Here is a 19,538-nt window from a genome sequence, read left to right as displayed (position 1 = left end):
TTTCATTTCTTGGAACTGGAGTGACTACGAGTATCTTGAGATGAAGTATGGGATATGTGTTTGCAAGGAGCATGATCCTTAGCTTTAGAAGAAGATTTCTGAACATTTGAAGGTGGAACAGGAGGCTGTTTCTGTGGAACCTTGGCCGATGTAGTGTCAGCAGCTTTCTATTTATCTTTATTAGGAAATTGGCGACTAACACTTGGGTTCGCTGATAATCGAGGTGCCATATCTGTATACAATAAACGAAGTTGATCAAATATATTTTGTAAAATTGGATATTCATAAAAATCAGGAACTTCTTTTTTAATTTGGGGAAAAAGATGTGGAGTCATGGTAAGATTGTTATCTAAATAGTCGAAGAAATTGTTAGGGGGACTAGGAGGTAGTTCATGCAGAGCAAAGGAGGACATGAGAAAAGAGGGATTGTTTAAAGGATATGGTGAAGGTGTAATGGGAGTTGGGGCTGACCCATTTTGTGGAGAGCCCGAATCTGAAGAACATAAAGAGGAGCTCGGTAATTTTTAATGTCAGAAAGAGCAACAACAAGGCGAGGGTTCCCTTCTTTGTCAGCCCCAGTTCTGACATCAACTTCTTCTTCAATTCCTGCTAACAATTTAAGCACTCTGTCGGGATTCCCACGAGCTTTTTCGAAATGAGGGAGAAAACTAAAAATATACAGAAAGGCGGGGATCAGAGTGGGATTCCGATATATATAAATATCAAAGTTAAATCAAAAGGAGGGTATACCTGAAGAATTGAAGACTTGATGTTTCAAAGGAGGTTTCGCTTGAGGATCGGCACTTTGCCAGTCACCCAAAACAATGATGGGATACTTGGTCCATTCTTTATCGTTTTTTCGGTTTTTGCGGATAATATTCTTGATGTTGGATTTGTTGTGTTTTCTAGGGTAAAAATATCTAGGAAGTTTTTCACCAAATTTATAGTGCCTAAGGATATTGGATAATCTGATTCTATCGGCTTCATAGTTTTCTGGGGAAAGGTGACTATTGTAGTAATTGCAGATAAACATTAACCTCTAGAAATTCCTCATTCCTTGACCAGGGGAAATGTTCAGATGGTTTAGTACGTCGCGATCAGGATTGGTCAGAGGAAATCCCAATCCAGTGGCGAGTTGACCAACGGTGACAATGATCGTTCGTCTCGTGCCATTTTGACATTTGGTGAAAGTCCGAGTACCAGCATAGTGTTGCAGATAAAGGGAAGTGGGAATTTGATAAGCGGTTTGAACTAGCATCAGATTGGGTCTTTTGATGAAGAAAGGGCTAAGTCCATGCTTCCATTGACTGGTATCTTCAATATTTTCGCGCTCAGATTCTGAGGCGGTGGTTTCAAAAGGATGACAAGGGATCCCTTCTACAACATAAGATAAATCCCAAGAAGTCTGGGGTTGATAGGGCCTTGAAAAAGTAAAGGCAAAATTATGACTACAAACTCTATTGTCATAAGGGGTTCCTTCACTACTAATACTATAATCAGAGAGGGTATCTTCATTCGCCATTGGACTATAAACAAAGATGCGAGGACAAAGTTATCGGATACAGTGATATATATATATATATCATGTTAGCAAGGATACAATTATCGGAAATAGTGATATGAAGATTCTTATATCGGAAATTGCGATATATGGGTATAAACAATAGATATATCTGATGGGCAAAATAGTACAATGAGGAACATCTAAAAAAGTAATCTTAAAATGAAAAAGATGCAAACTTTCTATAAGTATTAACAAACATTCTATAGTGTTGTGTACAGTAGTATAAATACGAACAGAGCCAAGCTTATGGCATTCAGGTTTCAAATAATCTTTAAAACCCTAATGATAATTATACTATCGTGGTTTATGATAATGTATATTCTAGAAAGACTAACAAGATGCAAGAGGTTACAAGCATACCTTGTTAAGTACAAGAGTTGGTGTTCTCTCGAGGAAATCGATGGCAAGATTGCAACACGGTGAAGACGAAGCAAGCAAAATCCTTTTATGGGTTAGAGGTAGCGTATAGGAGAAGCTCAAAGGTGTGGGAAATATAAACAGTTTGTTTCAAATTTTGGGTTTTCATTATATGGACCAGGTTGATAGTTGGGCCCAAAGTGATATAATCACTTCTCGAAAACTTGAATTTTTACATGAAATTTCAAGTTTTCGAGAGGCGATGTAGTGGGCAGATATCGTACTAAAAAACAGAGATTATAACTGATATTTTAAAACCTTAAACATGGGCATAAGGTCCAATATTTCGATATATTTCGGGGTCATGTTTAAACATATGCAGGTATTGAGCGAGAAAAATGAGGAAGACAAGGAACACGTGTCAACAATGGATTGGGTCAAAGCCAAAACAGGATTGCATTAGAAAAGGGATTCATTATTCATTATCCAAAAAGTCATTGTAAAGAGGAGAGAGAAATAGAGAGAAACTGTAAACTGTTATCGCAATTTAATAAAACAAATCTTCAATTCATCTTCTTCTCTGATTATGTTTCCTTCATTCATTCTATTGTGTGATCTTAGAGCATAAGAAAGAAAGTGTTCTTAGACATCACAAAAACTAAACCATATTCATTGATATATATGAATATGGTGGTAGGGGTTCATCAAATCATGAACATGCCACTACTAGTGTGTACAAACTGATGACGTCCAGTTAATTATCGTGCTAAGACCTCTGATACAGTAATCTCGTTGGTAGAACCAGACGTAGAAGTTTCTGAAAATTTACTTGACTCCGTAACAAGTCTCCCAACAGAGAATGCAGGTTGTGTAGGTCCTGGAAGAGTAATAGTGTAACTTGCAAACATAACAACCACAGTTGACATCGTGGGCCTATCAGCTGCATCTTCTTGGACGCATAATAGCCCGATATGCATGCATTTCAGTACTTCATTTAAGTCACATGACACGCCCATCAAGGAATCTATAAATTCCAACCCTCTTCCGTCACACCATAATCTCCAAGCCTGGATCATATGTCCCACATATATAAGTGCTTGTAAATGTGGTATGTAATGTAAATCAACCAAACCATAGTAAACAAAGTTTATTCAAGAAAAAAACTCGTGAACGCAAATTTGAGTGTGTACCAAGGATACTGATTGAGAATACAGTACAATTACTATAAGAAAACTTACATATGCGAGCAGGCTCTGGGCATGTTCTGATTGATAAAACTCATTATTATTTCTTTTTCCACTAATGATTTCTAACAATAGAACTCCAAAGCTGTAAACATCAGACTTGACGGAAAATAGCCCCTGCATTGCATACTCTGGAGCCATGTACCCACTGCAAAAACAAAATATGATGAACACCGACATAAAATTGCAAAAGTCCGATGACACGATCGAGTTGCCTGCTAGCATTCCTTTTCAATTATATAGTTCAAAACTGAAGTACCTGAAAATATAAAAAGGGAAATTCAGTACGTACTAGGTCCCAACAACTCGGTTGGTGTTTGCTTCACTTTGATTCCCTCCGAAAATTCTCGCCATTCCAAAATCAGAAATTTTAGGATTCATCTCATTGTCTAGCAAAACATTGCTAGCTTTAAGATCTCTGTGAATGATTCTCAGCCGAGAGTCCTCGTGAAGATAAAGAAGGCCTCGTGCAATACCGTTAATTATGTTGAAGCGTTGTTTCCAGCTTAAGTTACCCCGCTTAACTTTCTCTAGCAAACAGGAGGAAGATGAGCTTACTGTTAATCCTTCAGTAGCAAATAATGGAGCTTTGAATTAGCCCTCATACTATATATTACTTACCACAAAAAATTTCAAGGGAAAAGCAAACTAACCAAAGAGAAACATATCAAGGCTTGTATTTGGCATGTACTCATATATGAGAAGCTTTTCTTCTTCTTCGATGCAGCAACCCAATAGTCTCACCAAATTTCTATGTTGAAGTTTGGCAATTAGGATTACTTCATTCTTGAATTCTTCTAGACCTTGTGTCGATGTTGTCAAAAGCCGCTTAACAGCTATTTCCTTCTCATTCAATGTAGCCTGAACACAACTCAATAACAACGTATCTATCTCATTAGAAACCGAGTAAAAATGTTGAACACTTCTTTTATTCCTTAGTACTGTGGAATGTGCATAAATTGTACCTTGTAAACTTGGCCAAAACCACCCTGTCCAAGCTTATTTGCATCAGCAAAGTTATTGGTAGCTACTTTTATTACACTTAACGGGACTAAGGGAAGTTCTTGGGGGTTCATTTGGTCCTCTGCCGATATATCATCGTACTGATAATCTACCATAATTTTAGTCTCCATCTCATTTGCTCCGAATTTCTGGTCATCTTCATAAGCTGCGCCAATGATACAAAATGCAACATTATTAATTAAGCTGCGATAATGTTAGTTTTTTGCTATTTAATGACTAGACAAAGTACCTTGTCGTGTTCTTTTCCCTCTCTGTTTTCTTCCCCATCGACAGTATAGAAATAAACAGAAAAGAGCTGTTGCCAAAATTGCAGCTAAAGATGTGGAGATCACAATCCTTTTCCTGCTTTTATTCCCTGTTCCTGAAGATTTGTATACACATTTTAATTAGGTTACTAGGTTTCGAAGTGTTTAAAGTTGTAGGCTTATATGGAAAAACAACCACAGAAAAACCTACTCTGAACATAGGACAAACAAGAAAAAGATTTCTAGCTTCATTCAAATTACCCGTTACAGCCTTACAGGTAAGTATTTAGCACCAAAATACAGGGTGAGTGTGTTGACAAAATTTCTGATCTTCTCTAATTCACTCAATCCCCCTATAGTACAATCTCTCTCTCGTCTTTCTCACCCCCTTTTCTCTCTTTCTTCCTCCTCTTTTTATACTTCTTTCCCCCTCCTCTCAACTGCCTCTTGTCCGTCGTTCATCTCTCCTTCATCTAGCGTCCTCGGTCCCTCCACCTGTCCCGGCAGTTCCGAGCAGTTGGAATCCTGTATATTCTCCCTGCCTCTTACTCTTCGTTGATCACTTCTTGATCCTACGTCGTCTGTCCTCCCAACTGTCGCGGTAGTTTCTAGCGGTTCCCAGCAGTTGTCATTCCGCGGACATGATCACCAGCATCACGTCTCCTCCACCTTAACTTACTTACGGCCCATTTATGACCTATAACCTTCTATGTCATGAATATGGCCCTCACAGATGCCCCTCTCGGTTCCTTTGCCGTCGTAGGAACTCTGTAGTGTTCCGGGGACAGCCAATGGGACCGAGAACCTCTCCTCATTCCTCTCTTCCCTTCGCGGTATTCTGCCTTGTGTTAGTTCAATTACCTTCCCTTTCCTCATTGGCTCAGGGTTCATCATGGCATCCAGCTGTCCCACGTGCACGCGCAGTTGCTCTGACATTTACCATTTCGAGGCCCCACGTGTCTTCCTCTCTATGGTCCCTTGTGCTGAATTTACCTATTTACCCCCACCGCTTAGACTCCCGCTTAAACCCCTCTCTCTTCTCCAAATCGACCACTTCAACCCTTCATTTTCTTCTCCAGCCTCTCCAACTTCTTATCGTTTTTTATTTTCACCTTCGTGCGATCTTCAAGCTCCGATCGGATTTCTTTAGAGCTGCTCCTTGGTTGTGCTACCTTGCGTTCAGGTTTGTCTCCTCTTTTTCCCTTCCCTTCTCTTGTTATTTTGCTGCATTCACTTTCTTCACTGTTTCACTCTTCCCTTTATCACTCGTTCCCCCATTGTTGCTTCCACTTCCTTCTTCCTTTTAGTCCGTCATGTCAGCGTCTGAATCAGCGGATACCTCGGCCACTCGATCCAACGGTTCGGATTCCAGATCTAGCAGACATACTGCGAATCCATCTGAATCCTCGAACCCTAACTCTTCTGATTCTGCCGCGGAACCCTCTACCTCAGGTAGGAAGACTACTCTTCCACCCCCCCCGTCATACCACTGTAGACCTAACCTCGATGCCATCACGGCCGCCTATGGCATTCCCGGTGACTTGGTCCTAGAACATGTTCCCGGTGTCACCCATTTTCCACATCTGGTAAAGCCTCGGCCTGGTTGTCTCATCATATCATCGTAGGTCGGGATAGCGGCAGCTTGCGCTTTCCTTTAACCCTTCTAGATGTCGAGGTGTGCAATCACTTCAATATTCGCTCGTCAAGGCATAGGCAATTTTTGGCGTATCATGTATGCCGCGAATCATTATAATGAAACTCAATCCCCTAAAATCCAACTCCGCGATATAATTACTCATTTTTATATCAAGAAGAGCACCAAGTTTGGTAGTGTAGGGTATCAGTCCTTCTGTACTCGTCCGCAGAAGAAGTCCTTTATTCTTCACCTGACCACCTCTAACAAAGTATGGCATTACTATCCACTATATGTGTCCGGGAATTTTCTCTCTGCGGATCTCCCCTCCGACGTTTCTCTAAGGCATCTCAGTTTTCTTTCAAGTGGTACGTACCGCCTTTTACTTCGCTGTGCTCCTTTCTAACTATATTTTTAACTTGACTTTACTTGGTGATCCAGGTTGGAAACCCGATTCGCGATCTCGAATCTACACCGGCCTTTCCTCCGAAATTTTTCAACACCTCCGCGATTTGGGAAGTGCTCAATGTGCCCTTCTCGGTATTGACCCAGAAAAAGGTAACCCTCTTTTACTTGATCCATCCTTGAAAAACATTGGTGACTACCAAGGTCCCCTCTATCGTTTGCCGCCTCCCAAAGAAAGAAAACCCAAATCCTCTCCTGTCCCTAAAAGAAAACCCCACAGATCTTTCAAATACACTACCAAGATCTACCACTCCCAAGTTTGTTGCCAAAAAAAGCCCCAACCGCCCCTCTTCAGATTACGTGACTAGCAGATTGGGAAGACGACATTAATCCTCATCCTACCACTACCTCAACCGCCGATATGGCCGCCAGCAAACTCAAACTTTGGGATAGCGACTCTGACGGTGAGGACTCCGTGGAAGTCGTTCTCAGAAGTCCGCCTCCGAAGAAAGCCAAGTCCGCACATCCCTCTGTCTCTCATGTTACCAAGCCACGGCCCCCAACTCCAGGTCGTCGGCATGGGAAGGAAGCCCCCGCGTCTGGTTCCTTGCCTTCGGGACCTGTTGAAGTCTGGCGACCTCGATTCAAGGTAAAGGACCGCGAGGTCAATACCGAGATTGAAGATTGGACAATCCGGTACTTTGCAGCCCTCTCTCTTCGGTTCCCATCTTCCGAAGGATCAAGCCTACGGCGATGCTGGTTCTCTAGCTTCCCACAAAACCTCTATCTATACTGGTTTGGAAAGGGTAAGTTCTCTTTTCTTGTATATCCATAGCGATTCCCTGGATGCACACTCTTTACTCAGAGTTGGTTTTTTTTTTAGCTAAGCCTGGATATTGGACATGTGGTCCGCGGATTGACTAGTACTTTGGACTCCTTGGAGATTATGAAGCAGGAGATTAACGGTCCGGATGGCTGGAAAGTGAAGTATGCACAACTGGAAAAGGACCGGGATGATCTATGCATCGTGGCAATGAAGTCGCACAAAGCACTTCAGCAAGCCGAAGATCAACATAAAGATTACGTAGCTGGGGTCGCTTCAAAACTGGAAAGCCAACGGGAGGCGGATAAACTGGCTACTCAAGCTGCTGTGGATAAAGCGCTGCAGGAAGCCACTGACCGCTTTCGAGGCCTGGCCGAGAAGAAGATAAACCGCGCATTAAAGCATCAACTTGACGAGCTTACTGCTTCTGGCCGCCTTCTGCCTCCATCCCCTCCGAATATTTCGTCCCCAATCATTGATCTCCCTCCGATGGTGTCCGCTGAGGCTGATGTGCCTGCACAACCCATTCCTACCCATAGCGCGGTTACTTCCCCCATGGTAGAGGATGATGATCCTATACTTGTCGGGGAGGCGCCTGAAGTTTCTTCTCAGAAGGATGGGATTGACAGTCAACCTAGAAGTGAAAACCCGCCAATGGGCGAAGTTGCCTCTGAAGACCTGAACACTGTTTGACCATCATTTGCATTATATGAATTTGCTCTTTGTCCTTGATACAATTTAAATTTTCTCTTTTGACGTCGTATATGTGAATGTAGCCTGGTTTCTGGGTAAGCCCAGCAGGTTTTCTTTTAAGCTCTTTTATATGGAGCCGCTACTCTGTTCTTCTTAAGTGTTTGAAATGAAGGCATAAGTCCATTAAAGAATGTAACTTGTCTAAACCCTTTGCTTTCTTTCATTTGTCGTTGTGTGGCTGTGAAGCCTTGTGGGGGCAGCTCGGTTTGCCCCCAGTTTGATTTGGACCATTGTCCGCGAAGGGATCTTTCCCCCCGCTATCTTTGGCGGCTGTGAAGCCATGTGGGGGCAGCTCAGTTTGCCCCCATTTTGATTTGGACTATTGTCCGCGAAGGGCTCTTCCCCCCCGCTGTCTTTGGCGGCTGTGAAGCCTTGTGGGGGCAGCTCAGTTTGCCCCCAGTTTGATTTGGACCATTGTCCGCGAAGGGCTCTTCCCAGCCTTCTTTGGCGGGTGAAGCCTTAATGGGGCAGCTTCGTTTGCCCCGATTTGATTTGGACCATTGTCCGCGAAGGGCTCTTCCCCTCTTGCTTTTTGGCGGTGTGAAGCCTTTGGGGCATTTCGGTTTTGCCCACAGTTTGATTTGGACCGTTGTCCTGAAGGGCTCTCCCCCCCGTCCTTTGTCGGCCGTGAAGCCTTGTGGGGGGCTTCGGTTTGCCCCGATTTGATTTGGACCATTGTCCGCGAAGGGCTCTTCCCCCGCTGTCTTTGGCGGCTGTGAAGCCTTGTGGGGCGGCTCGGTTTGCCCCGGTTTGATTTGGACCATTGTCGCGAAGGGCTCTTCCCATTTGTCTTTGGCGGTTGTGGAAACCTTATGGGGGCAGCTCGGTTTGCCCCGGTTTGATTTGGACCGTTGTTGAACTCTTCCCCCGCTGTCTTTGGCGCCGCGTGGAAGCCAATGGGGCTGAGTTCCCCCCTCTGCTATGCGTCGGCGATATGCCTGTTGAGGCCGCTTTATTCCTTTATTCTCATTCATAAAACATACACTTTAATATATGACAAGTAACAAAAGATTGACAATCTCCGCTTTATTCATACATAGAATTTCTTTAACATTCTAATGTTCTACGGTTTCTCAACATTTTCCCCTGTTAAAGTTTGCAATCGATAAGTTCCAGATGTACCCTTTTCGCTCACCACATAGGGTCCTTCCCGGTTGGGCCCTAGTTTTCCTTCATTTTCCTTTCTTGTGGTGGTGTAATGTAAGAACTAAATCCCCCACCTCAAATGTCCGCGGCCTCACTTTCTTGGCATACTGCCGCTGTAACCTCCGATGATACTCTTCCAACCGTATGCGTGCAATTTCTCTTTTTTCTTCTATCAGACTCAAATCACTGGCTAATATTCTTTCATTTTTTCCTGTTACTACTGCATTGGTTCTGGTGGTGGAGACTATCATCTCCACTGGTATGACTGCCTCTACTCCGTAAGTCATTTGCGAATGGTGACTCCATAGTCGATGTTCGCGGTGACACTGGTATGCCCATAATTACATGGTTTAGTTCATCGCCCATGCCCCTTTCCTTGCCTCCAGTTTCCTCTTTATATTATCCATTATGATTTTGTTTGAAGACTCGCTTGCCCATTTCTTACGGATTATATGGTCTTTGAGAACCCCTATTTCACCTTAAATGCCCGGAAGGAACTCTCGGACCTTTTCCGTAAACGTGTTCCATTATCCGCGATGATCGTATGTGGTAAACCGAAACGCATATGATGTTCTCCCATATAAACTTCTTCACATTGTCTTCTTTCACTTGCTGCAACGCCACTCCTTCTACCCATTTGGTAAAATAATCGGTAGCTGCCAACATAAATCGTCTTTTGCCGCTCGCTGTGGGCAGCGGCCCAACAATGTCCAACCCCCACATAGCGAATGGCCAAGGGCTGAATACGTTATGTAACGGCTCTCCTGGAGCATGTATGAGTGGCCCAAATCTCTGACACTTCTCACATTTCTTGGCGTATGTGGTGGCGTCTCTCTTCATATGTGGCCAAAAGTATCCCTGTGATATCAATCTGTGGGTTGTCGTGCGCCCTGCCGAGTGACTGCCGCAATCTCCTTCGTGTATCTCAGCCAGAATTTCTTGTATCTGCTGCGGCCCTACGATTTCAGCATCGGTCCATTGAAATTTCTTTTATACAACTCTCCGTCGAGCAACGTGTATCTTTGACTAGTTTGTTCCATCTTTCGTCTCTCTTGTTTGTCTTCTATTTCCTCACCCATCAGGAAGGTTTTAATGGGCATCATCCAACCCTGCTCTTGTTCACTTGTAAGGCAAACGCTTTTCTCTTCTGACCCTGTGATTGCCTGTCGCTCTTCTGATGTGCTTGGTGTGCTTAGGACTCTCACCTCAATTGTCCGTCCCTCAGTCCCCGGCAGCACTGCCGCCACATAGGCCAAAGCGTCGGAGTGTCTATTTTCACCACGGCCTAGATGTGCAAAGCTAATTTTCTCGAACTTGCTTGCTCTCTGTTGCAGGACCTCTAAGTACCTCGCCATCCTTGGGCAACGGGCCATAAATCCACCATTCATCTGACAAATTACTAAGTTCGAATCAGAGAAAACAGACAATTCTCTCACCCCCAAATCCCTTGCAAGATCCAAACTGCTATTACCGCCTCATATTCAGACTCATTGTTTGAAGCCGCGAATCCCAGTTTCATCGACAGCTCCAATATTGTTACCGGCGTTACGGGACAACTCAATTCCATTCCTCGTAATTCGCCGCGGATCCGTGCAGGAACACTCTCCACCCGTTCAGCGGATCCCGAGGATCAATGGATCTTGACATGATTCCCGTCTGGTTCCATGACCATTTCTTCTCCCCATGTTGGGTCTTCGCCGGAAACTCTCGGGGAAGTCAGCCATGGCTTTGCGCCTTTTTTCGATGGTTCGAATCGATCTTTGGATCTCATAACAACTTAGCATCGCGCCCATTTTAAGCATTCTCGCCTCATTTATGCGCCTTCTTTCGCTTGCTTTAATGGCAAATTAGTTATTACCACCATCAATGTGACTCGTAAGTAAAGGCTTCGGTGTTGAAAATATTAATGCCAAAGCGTATTTTTCAATTCTGGCGTATCGGTTTCAGCCCAAAGATGGTCTTACTTTGGAAGTAAACCGGCTTTTCTACTCTTTCCACCACCGAACTAGACTCGAGCTCACGGCGATTTCGACACTCCAAGATACAAGTACGGCTTTTCCCCGATTCGGCGCGATAGCAAAGGTGCCTTTCAAGTAACTTTTAATTTTTGAAAGGCCCCCTCACATTCCTCTGTCCATTGGAAATCCGGCGTTTTTCTCAACAAACGATATAGCGGTCGGCATTTATCCGAAGATTTTGAAATAAATCTGTTCAATGCCGCGACTCTTCCCGCCAACCTTTGTACTTCTTTTACATTTTGAGGGGACGGCATCTCTGTCAGTGACCTTATCTGTTCGGGGTTAGCTTCTATTCCCCGATGGGTTACTATGTATCCCAAGAATTTGCCCGAAGTTACCCCGAAGGTGCATTTCTCAGGGTTGAGCTTCAGTTTGTACTTCCGCAGTATTAGGAAAGTCTCTTGCAGACCATCTAAATGTTCTCGCTCTGACATGCTCTTTTCCACCATGTCGTCAATATATATTTCCATCCCTTTCCGAATCTTGCCCTCAAACATTTTTTCTCCTAACCTCTGAAACGTGGCCCCAGCATTCTTTAATCCGAATGGTATTCTCGTGTAACAATAAGTTCCACCTTCTACCACGAAGGTTGTCTTCTCCTGATCTGGTCCGTACATCGCGACCTGATTATACCCCATGGAAGCGTCCATAAAAGAAAATAATTTGAACCCGCCCGTTCTCGGGTCCACCAGTTCATCCACCACGTGGCATTGGATAGCAATCTTTAGGACATTCTTTGTTGACGTCTGTAAAATCCACGCACATCCTAACCTTGCCATTCTTCTTTGGCACCGCGACTACATTTGATAACCATTCCGTGAATTCAATTTCCCTGATTATCCCGCCTTTCGGTCACGGTCACCTCTTGGCGTATACCCCCTCGATACTTCGCCCGACGCGCTTCTCATCTTTTGTCCGGTGGCTTTGCATTTTCGTTCATGTGCTAGCGATGACATGCAAACTCAGAATCTAACCCCGTAATATCTTCTATTGCCCAAGCAAATATATCTTTGTTTTCTGCCAAAAATTGTATTAACTTACTCTTCCATTCATCCGGCAATTCCGAACCTACCGAAGTAAATTTCTCCTCGTCTCACCTTTGATTCACAATCTCAATTTCATCCAAAGTTTTCGGTCCCGGTGGCGGCTCGTACATTTCTTGTCGCGGCCGCCTCTTGTAATTGCTATGCGCCCGGCTACGCTCTGCAATCTCTCCTTTAATTCAGCGGACCATATTTCTCACAATTGTCACCGCTGAATATTAGCGGCTACTTGATCTCTTTTTTATCTCATCGCATTACCTCCCTTTGTGGGGAAAGCGGATTACCGATAATAAGTTGATGGAATTGCCCTCATCTCATGAATCCACCGTCTCCCTAGGATTGCATTGTATTGGGAGTTAATGTCCACCACCATGAACCTTGTGAATACGATTCGTCCGGACCGGTGATTCTTGGTAACACTAGTTAAGCCCACAGGCTTTCGGTCATACCGCCATTGAATCCAAACAAATTGGTTAGCGGTGCTTTCATCGGTCTCTATCGATATTCATTTCTTCCATGGCTCCTTTAAAAGCCAGATCTACCGAACTTCATGAGCCTATCAAAACCCTCTTTACCAAATAATTCCCCATTGCAATGGTGATTACCAAGGCATCCTCATGTGGCGAAATGACTGACTCCAGGTCCTTTGGAGTGAACGTTATGGTTTCCTCTCCTTTCGCGGTTCCACTAAGTAACCGCGGAATGCTCACCACTTCATTGACCTGTCGCAAACTTGTTGTCTTTCGGATCTTATCGCGGTGTACATTTCTCCCCAGTGTTTCCCCGCTAAAAATAATGTTGATGGTTCCTAAGATTCTAGCTGGTGCCGGCACTCTTTCAGCTTGGCGCCCCTTAGTGATAAATTCTCTAAGCATTCCCTTTTCAATCATCCTCTCCAACAACCATTTCAAAGCATAACATTCATTGGTCGTGATTACGGATCGATGATAAGCGCAGAATGGCTTTCCTCTATTTCTCGGGTGTATTTTAGCGGACCTTCATAATCTTGAAGTCCCTTAATCGATTGGCAAGATTTCCTCAACGGTTCGCTTCTATTTCGTGATGCGGCTTCCTTTCCCCGAACGTCTCCTACCACCGATCCCGATCCTCTCGGTCCGCGATTTCGCCTAATGTATGATATCTTATCCCTTTCTTCTCTACTGCTCTTACCCCTCCGATCATCTTTGTCCACTGCCTGTATCGCCTTCCCTGATCTCCTCTGTTCCTTTGCGTTCCTCTGCATTATGTCCTCATATCGTATGTACTTTTCCACCTTCGGATACAAAGCGTGTAATGTGGTGATTTCAATCTTCGATACCGACTCGTGGACTCTAGTTCCCTGTCTCAAACCATCTTTGGAATGCTATCTGGCTGTATGTTCTTCAAATTTTCTACCCTCAACGCGTCTCTTCCTTGAACCTACATAAAAACTCCTTAACGATTCAGTGACCTTTGCTTGACATTGAATAGGGCGCGATATCACCACTCTCAACCGATGTATGAAATGATCGACAAAAGCACGCTCTAGTTCTTCAAACTTGTTGATGCTCCTCGACGCTAATCTATAATACCAGTCTGATGCTCCCCCTTTAAGGCTAGCCAGGAACATCATGCATCGGAGTCCATCATACTTGCTTTCCTGCCATAACGGCATCTGTTGCCGGAAGTGATGTAAATGATCCGTTGGATCACCCTTCCCATCATATCTTTCAAACCTGGGTTGACTGAACCTCTTTGGCACCTCAGAATTCCATACCATATCTGCCAGTGGATTCTTATTGAGACTCGCCACCTCTTTCTGCGCTGCGCTCTGGTTCAATTTCTCCACCCCTTTGTTCGCTTCCCTATCTTTCTCAATCATCGCCTGCACCATTTCCATCGTGATGCCCGCTATTTGTTCCTCCCCTATGGATGGAAAATTTTCATTCTCTCCCTCCATTCCACTATCTTGTAGATCCCTCCGCTCTGTTTCCACTTGGGTGGCCTCCTTTTCTTTTCTCAGATCGTCGTTCTCATTGCGTAACCTGACTATCTCCTCTTGCAATAGTCTGGTAGTATCCGCCGCTACCTCAGATGTCTCTTCTTCCCCCACTCCTTCTATCTCTACGCTCGCTTCTTCTTCTTCTGGCTCTCGAACTGTTTCTTTTCTAGGTCTCCCTACCGTTCTTTTCGCTATGGTGGCCATTTTCTCTCGGTCCCCACAGACGGCGCCAAAATGTGTTGACAAAATTTCTGATCTTCTCTAATTCACTCAATCCCCCTATAGTACAATCTCTCTCTCGTCTTTCTCACCCCCTTTTCTCTCTTTCTTCCTCCTCTTTTTATACTTCTTTTTCCCCTCCCTCTCATTTGCCTCTTGTCCGTCGTTCATCTCTCCTTCATCTAGCGTCCTCGGTCCCTCCACTGTCCCATAGCGTGAGTTCGGCGGTTGGAATCTGTATATTCTCCTCTGCCTCTTACTCTTCGTTGATCACTTCTTGATCCTACGTCGTCTGTCCTCCCAACTGTCGGGTAGTTTCTAGCGGTTCCCAGCAGTTGTCATTCCACGGACATGATCACCAACGTCACGTCTCCTCCACCTTAACTTACTTACGGCCCATTTATGACCTATAACCTTCTATGTCATGAATATGGCCCTCACAGTGAGTTCATTGTTCATGGGAATTACAGGGTGATATACACGCACAGCTGTGTCGGTGTGATAATGCTCCCTTGAAAATAATGTCCCTTGATAATGAGTTAGAGTGTTTTAGATAATAGAGTGAAATCTTGAGTATTTCTTCTACAACCATTTTTCCTTTTTGTACGCAAGCCTCTCATTTGCATACTTCAAAGGCCAACTGCCTAACTTACACGCGTAGAAATGACAGACTAATAATAAAAAAAATGAACACCTTGTACTCTCTTCGACTGATCAATTTTTTTGTCTATTCTACACATTCAAGCGTTTGACATATTCAAATGAGAAGCTTAACATTAAAATGTCTAGATTAAAAAACAATTAAGCGCAGTTTATTTTGTTCTTAGTTAATGTCCATAGAAAATCCAAACTCTTGGCTCTTCTGTATTTTGAAACAGACATGCCTATTGCCAAGGACTCGGGCTAACCCCAGATTCGAAGACAATGAGAGCTCATATATTTTCAACAAATCCAAGGTTTTAGATTCAAGATAAATCAGATAATCAACTCTCGTGTGTGGGGTTTGTCTTTAGAGAATCAAATGTCAATGACTTTTTTTTTTTTTGACGGTGAATCAAATGTCAATGACAACTATCAAGTTTCCTAGTCAATTCGACTTATGGAAATGTCGACCATAAAGCTGTGGCTATGGTAATTTCAAAAGTTGACTTTTCAATATTACTAAGCAAAAACTTTATTTATTCGATTAGCCATTTCATGGGACCATGACACCAAGTAAAGTATGTGAAAATCCTAAAATTGTTGTTTTCCAGTTGCGGCTGTGGGCTGTGGTACTTAGGTCCCGGTGCGCCCTCCCAAATCCCAGGAGGACATGGATCTGTATTAGGCACTCATCAAATTGGATTGGGCAACTCCCTAAATATATATATATTACAAGTTTGCCATCAAAGTCCATGCCCAATAACCAATTCAACCGGTCTCGCTATAACGAACCCTCGAGTAGTTGTACACTCAAACGGTCTCGCCATGTCGTTTGAGTATATACTCAAACGATTTATCCATATCGTTTGAGTGTACACTCAAACGGTCTCGTTATGTCATTTGAGGGTACACTCAAACGATCTCGCTATGTCGTTTCAGTGTACACTCAAGCGGTCTTCACGTGTCATTTGAGACAAAACTCTTGGTTTTTAGCTAGACGATATGATGGGGTCGTTTAGGCAGTCTCCAAGACAATATGGCGGGGTCGTTTGGGGACTCTCTTAGGCGATATGGCTGGGTCGTTTGGACTTAAAAAATTCGATTTGTTTGTCACGATGTTCATTTTAAAAATCAACTTCCACTTAATCACCCAAACTCAAACTCGAAAACGGCTTTATCAAGTTTGGGCAAACTTGAACTCAAGTTTAATCAATCCAATCTTCCACCCAGACTCCAAAAAAATATCAAGTTTGAAATCATCAAGTTTAATCAACCCAATCTTTCACCCCAATCAAGTTTAATGAATTCAATCTTCCACCCAATCAAATTTAATCAACCTAATCAAGTTTAATCAACCCAACTAAGTTTGAGTATATACTCAAATGGGACACGACTCAAATTGGGTGAAATCGCCAATTTCAATTCCCATTGTTGATTCACAACTCAACACTCAAAGTATGAACACGACAGAAAACTCGAAGTTTATTTATTTATTTTTTTTGGGTTCAGTCTCGTGAGAGAGATGATATCGACTAAAAATGTTTGAAAAAAATGGTAGCCGGTATGCGTTGAGATGGGGGAGGGGTATATTGGGCTATTGTTGTTGGACTTAGTTGTCGGGCTTGGGCAGGAGGCTGCCCAATGCAATTTGATGAGTGCCTGTTAAATCACGACAAACATGGAATAGTGCCAAAATCAGTGCTAAAGACCTACAAACAGTGAGCTATTCCGGTGGTAAATATAACTGTATTCACATATGCTTTGTACATTTACCAGGCCATCCTACTTAAATGAAATGTTGGTTTTAAGCATGAATTATAAGGACTCACCTTTCCCTAATCTGTTTCCTGATGGAGGAGGAAGAGGAGAAGCTGCCGGTCCTCCAATAGTCCTGACATCGTCATAAAATTTGAACGTCTCGTACCTCAAATAACAACTTGGTAGAAAAACACTTGCACCCTCTTTTCCTGTGCAACAGCTGGGAAGACTATCGATGGCACTTTGTAGACATCTGCTACAATCATTATTTGACAAGTCCCTAATACACTGCACAAGTCCATACACATTTGAGTTTGAATTCGACCCTGTAAAACCAACTTCTCCAGTGGCGAACAAGTTGGAAGTATTGAATGCGGCTTGTGTTCTGAGGTTCCCCATAGTTTCTGTCACTAATTCATTGAATTGATTCGCGTCACCTAAAACATTCCTGGGGTTAGCGATGAATCCACTTGGTGAAATGTCCAAGATTCCAAAGAAAGATCGATTCGAATACCGAACGAAACACTCGTCGTACCATATAAATGCTTCTTTTGTACTAGAACATCTTGGTATAACATCAGCACTTGCATTGTATATACAGGTTTCGCAACTTTCAGGAGTAAGATCACCTCTACATAGACCAACGCCATAGACTTTGTTATCATCTTGAGCGGTACTTTCTCCAGTTGAGAAACCAGTGTTGAGAATGTTATATCGAATTTGTCCGAAGAGAACTCTGTTGATATTGACTTGGTATGTGCCCAAGGGTGTATAATTACCTGAAGTATTTGAACAGAATGACCATTGATATATAGGATTGTCACTGACCACAGAAGTAATGAGCATCACCAGTACTACTAAGAAGGAAATGATCAAGAATCTGGCCATCTTTGTCTTTGTCTTCGCCGTCTTTGTTCAAATTGCGAACACTTGTTATTGTATCAATCTTCAAAATTGATGAAGCAGTCTACTGAGGAATTGAAGTTGCTCTTGTTATTCAGGTTTTAACGGTCAACACGTCAGTCGGTTGTGGGGTTCACTAATGGGGGGCTGCTGAAGACTTCGCATTGGTTGTTGAGGCAATTTACGGTCCAACTTTCATCAGACACGAGTGAATTACATTCTTCTGAATTTCAAGCTGTTCATTTAAGTAGAACTTTTTGTTTTCAAAGATTTACAATTCTTCCATTATTTATTATTATTATTATTATTATATATTTTTATTTTTTTGAAAAATTAAACTGGGGTTAAAACAGACCCCACCTATTATTATTGTAAAAGATTAAACATTACAAACCTCTCTAAGAGTTAGATCATTAAAAGGAGGAACACAACCACACAATACCAACAGACTTCAAACCTAAGATAACATCATAGTCATCCTACAGTCGAGCCTAAGAAAGTAGAGATAGTAGTCCTACTTCCTAGTCATGATATCTTTAATAATCTTAGGATGATCATTCCTAAGATGAGTTTGTGCTTTCTCATAGTTGCAAAAGAAACTTTCACAAGCACAACACACATAAGTGAGTCCCAAAGTATCATCCCAAAACTCTTTAGTGTAGTCTTCAAGATTTCTCATTTTTTTGTTTTTCGTTAGCGACTTTACCTTCTTTATCATTGCAAGCGTAGGCTCTATTTCTCCTGAAGAACGCTTTTGTATTATTTTACTTATTTTTGGTTTCACAATAGTCCATTGATGTTGATCCTTAGAAGGCGCAACATACTTTGATGAGCTCTTATGCAAAACAATAGTTGGGGCTACTGTAGTAGCATCCATAAAGAACTCAGTCTCATTCTCTGAGAGATCATCACCTTCATCCTCATATCCAACAACTAGCCATTTATTAAGTTGTCTTATAATTCAATTCAATTCCCTTCTAGAAATCTTCTAATGTTAAAACTTAATAATAAAATGAATATGATGACCTTATCATTTGTGTAATAATGTGTGTATTTGCATTATTAAATTTTCTGTCATGTTGGATCTAATTTGACAAACCGTGAATGTTGGGTTCTTCAACTATATATGCTCTATGCTAAGAACCTGACTATTTCCTGAGTGTAAATTTTCTCCTACCAAAAGACAAGAAGAGAAAAGGGTACTAACTCAGTAAGGGAGTATCAGAGTATGTATGAATTCAGCTGTTAAGGCTGACGAGGAACTTTTGTTCAGAATATCGGTGTTAATCTTACTTTATTTTGGTGACAAAAGATGTTCTGATTATCTTCTCTGAATTGAATGGGAGAATTGAACTCTCAATTCATGTCGATTGTGCAAGTTGAACGAAAATATTGAATTGACATGTTGCGATCTGGCCCGCAAGATTGTGACTTAGCTAAGATATATTGGTTTGACTAGCGTCATTTTTTGACAATATTATGTGGTGTTCCCTGTATGATAAACCAGGAAGAAAGAGAGGTTTGTATATTAAAAGGGAGTTGAGAGCTTCACCATTTGTATTTTACAATTTTTTACTACCAACAAGAGAAGACTAGAATTGTAAAATTGTAATAAGAAATAATGTAGAAGTACAAAAAATGTTATGAGAGCTTCACCACTTCTAATTTTCTAGTATAATCAAAGTATTCCTACTCCCATCTATATGTTATCATGTTGCTTACTGACGTAGTGGAAGACCGGAAGCGAAGACATTGAAAGTTAGTGCCTCCAATTTGCGTAT

The 19,538-nt window shown here is 42.5% G+C and overlaps 1 protein-coding gene across 2 annotated transcripts; it reads right to left on the bottom strand.

The window, feature by feature from the left end:
* Positions 1-2,444: 2,444 nt before the first annotated feature.
* On the bottom strand, positions 2,445-17,984 carry LOC147504137 (cysteine-rich receptor-like protein kinase 10). 2 transcript variants are annotated; one of them, XM_086557220.1, is made up of 7 exons: positions 16,926-17,984; positions 4,418-4,549; positions 4,131-4,333; positions 3,819-4,026; positions 3,458-3,731; positions 3,160-3,313; positions 2,445-2,988 (listed from the first exon to the last, which is right to left on the bottom strand). In XM_086557220.1, exons 1-7 carry the CDS (start codon positions 17,740-17,742, stop codon positions 2,680-2,682), a joined length of 2,097 nt encoding a protein of 698 aa, XP_086413346.1. In that variant the 5' UTR covers positions 17,743-17,984; the 3' UTR covers positions 2,445-2,679. The 2 variants fall into 2 exon arrangements, with proteins under 2 accessions (XP_086413346.1, XP_086413347.1); XM_086557221.1 differs by having other exon boundaries at positions 3,458-3,695; positions 16,926-17,982.
* Between the last annotated feature and the right edge of the window lie 1,554 nt (positions 17,985-19,538).

The sequence above is a fragment of the Coptis chinensis genome, chromosome 4, assembly GCF_015680905.1.
Source record: "Coptis chinensis isolate HL-2020 chromosome 4, ASM1568090v1, whole genome shotgun sequence".
Classification (NCBI taxonomy): domain Eukaryota; kingdom Viridiplantae; phylum Streptophyta; class Magnoliopsida; order Ranunculales; family Ranunculaceae; genus Coptis; species Coptis chinensis.
Note: the sequence above shows the minus strand (reverse complement) of the source record. Positions and strands in the feature narration are given on the sequence as shown.

Coding starts and splice junctions, on each gene's coding strand:
- LOC147504137 (XM_086557220.1), bottom strand. CDS start 17,742: ATGGCCAGATTCTTGATCATTTCCTTCTTAGTAGTACTGGTGATGCTC. Junction 3,732..3,818: donor CCTTGATATGTTTCTCTTTG/GTTAGTTTGCTT, acceptor TTGCTACTGAAG/GATTAACAGTAAGCTCATCT. Junction 2,989..3,159: donor CCCAGAGCCTGCTCGCATAT/GTAAGTTTTCTT, acceptor CATATGATCCAG/GCTTGGAGATTATGGTGTGA.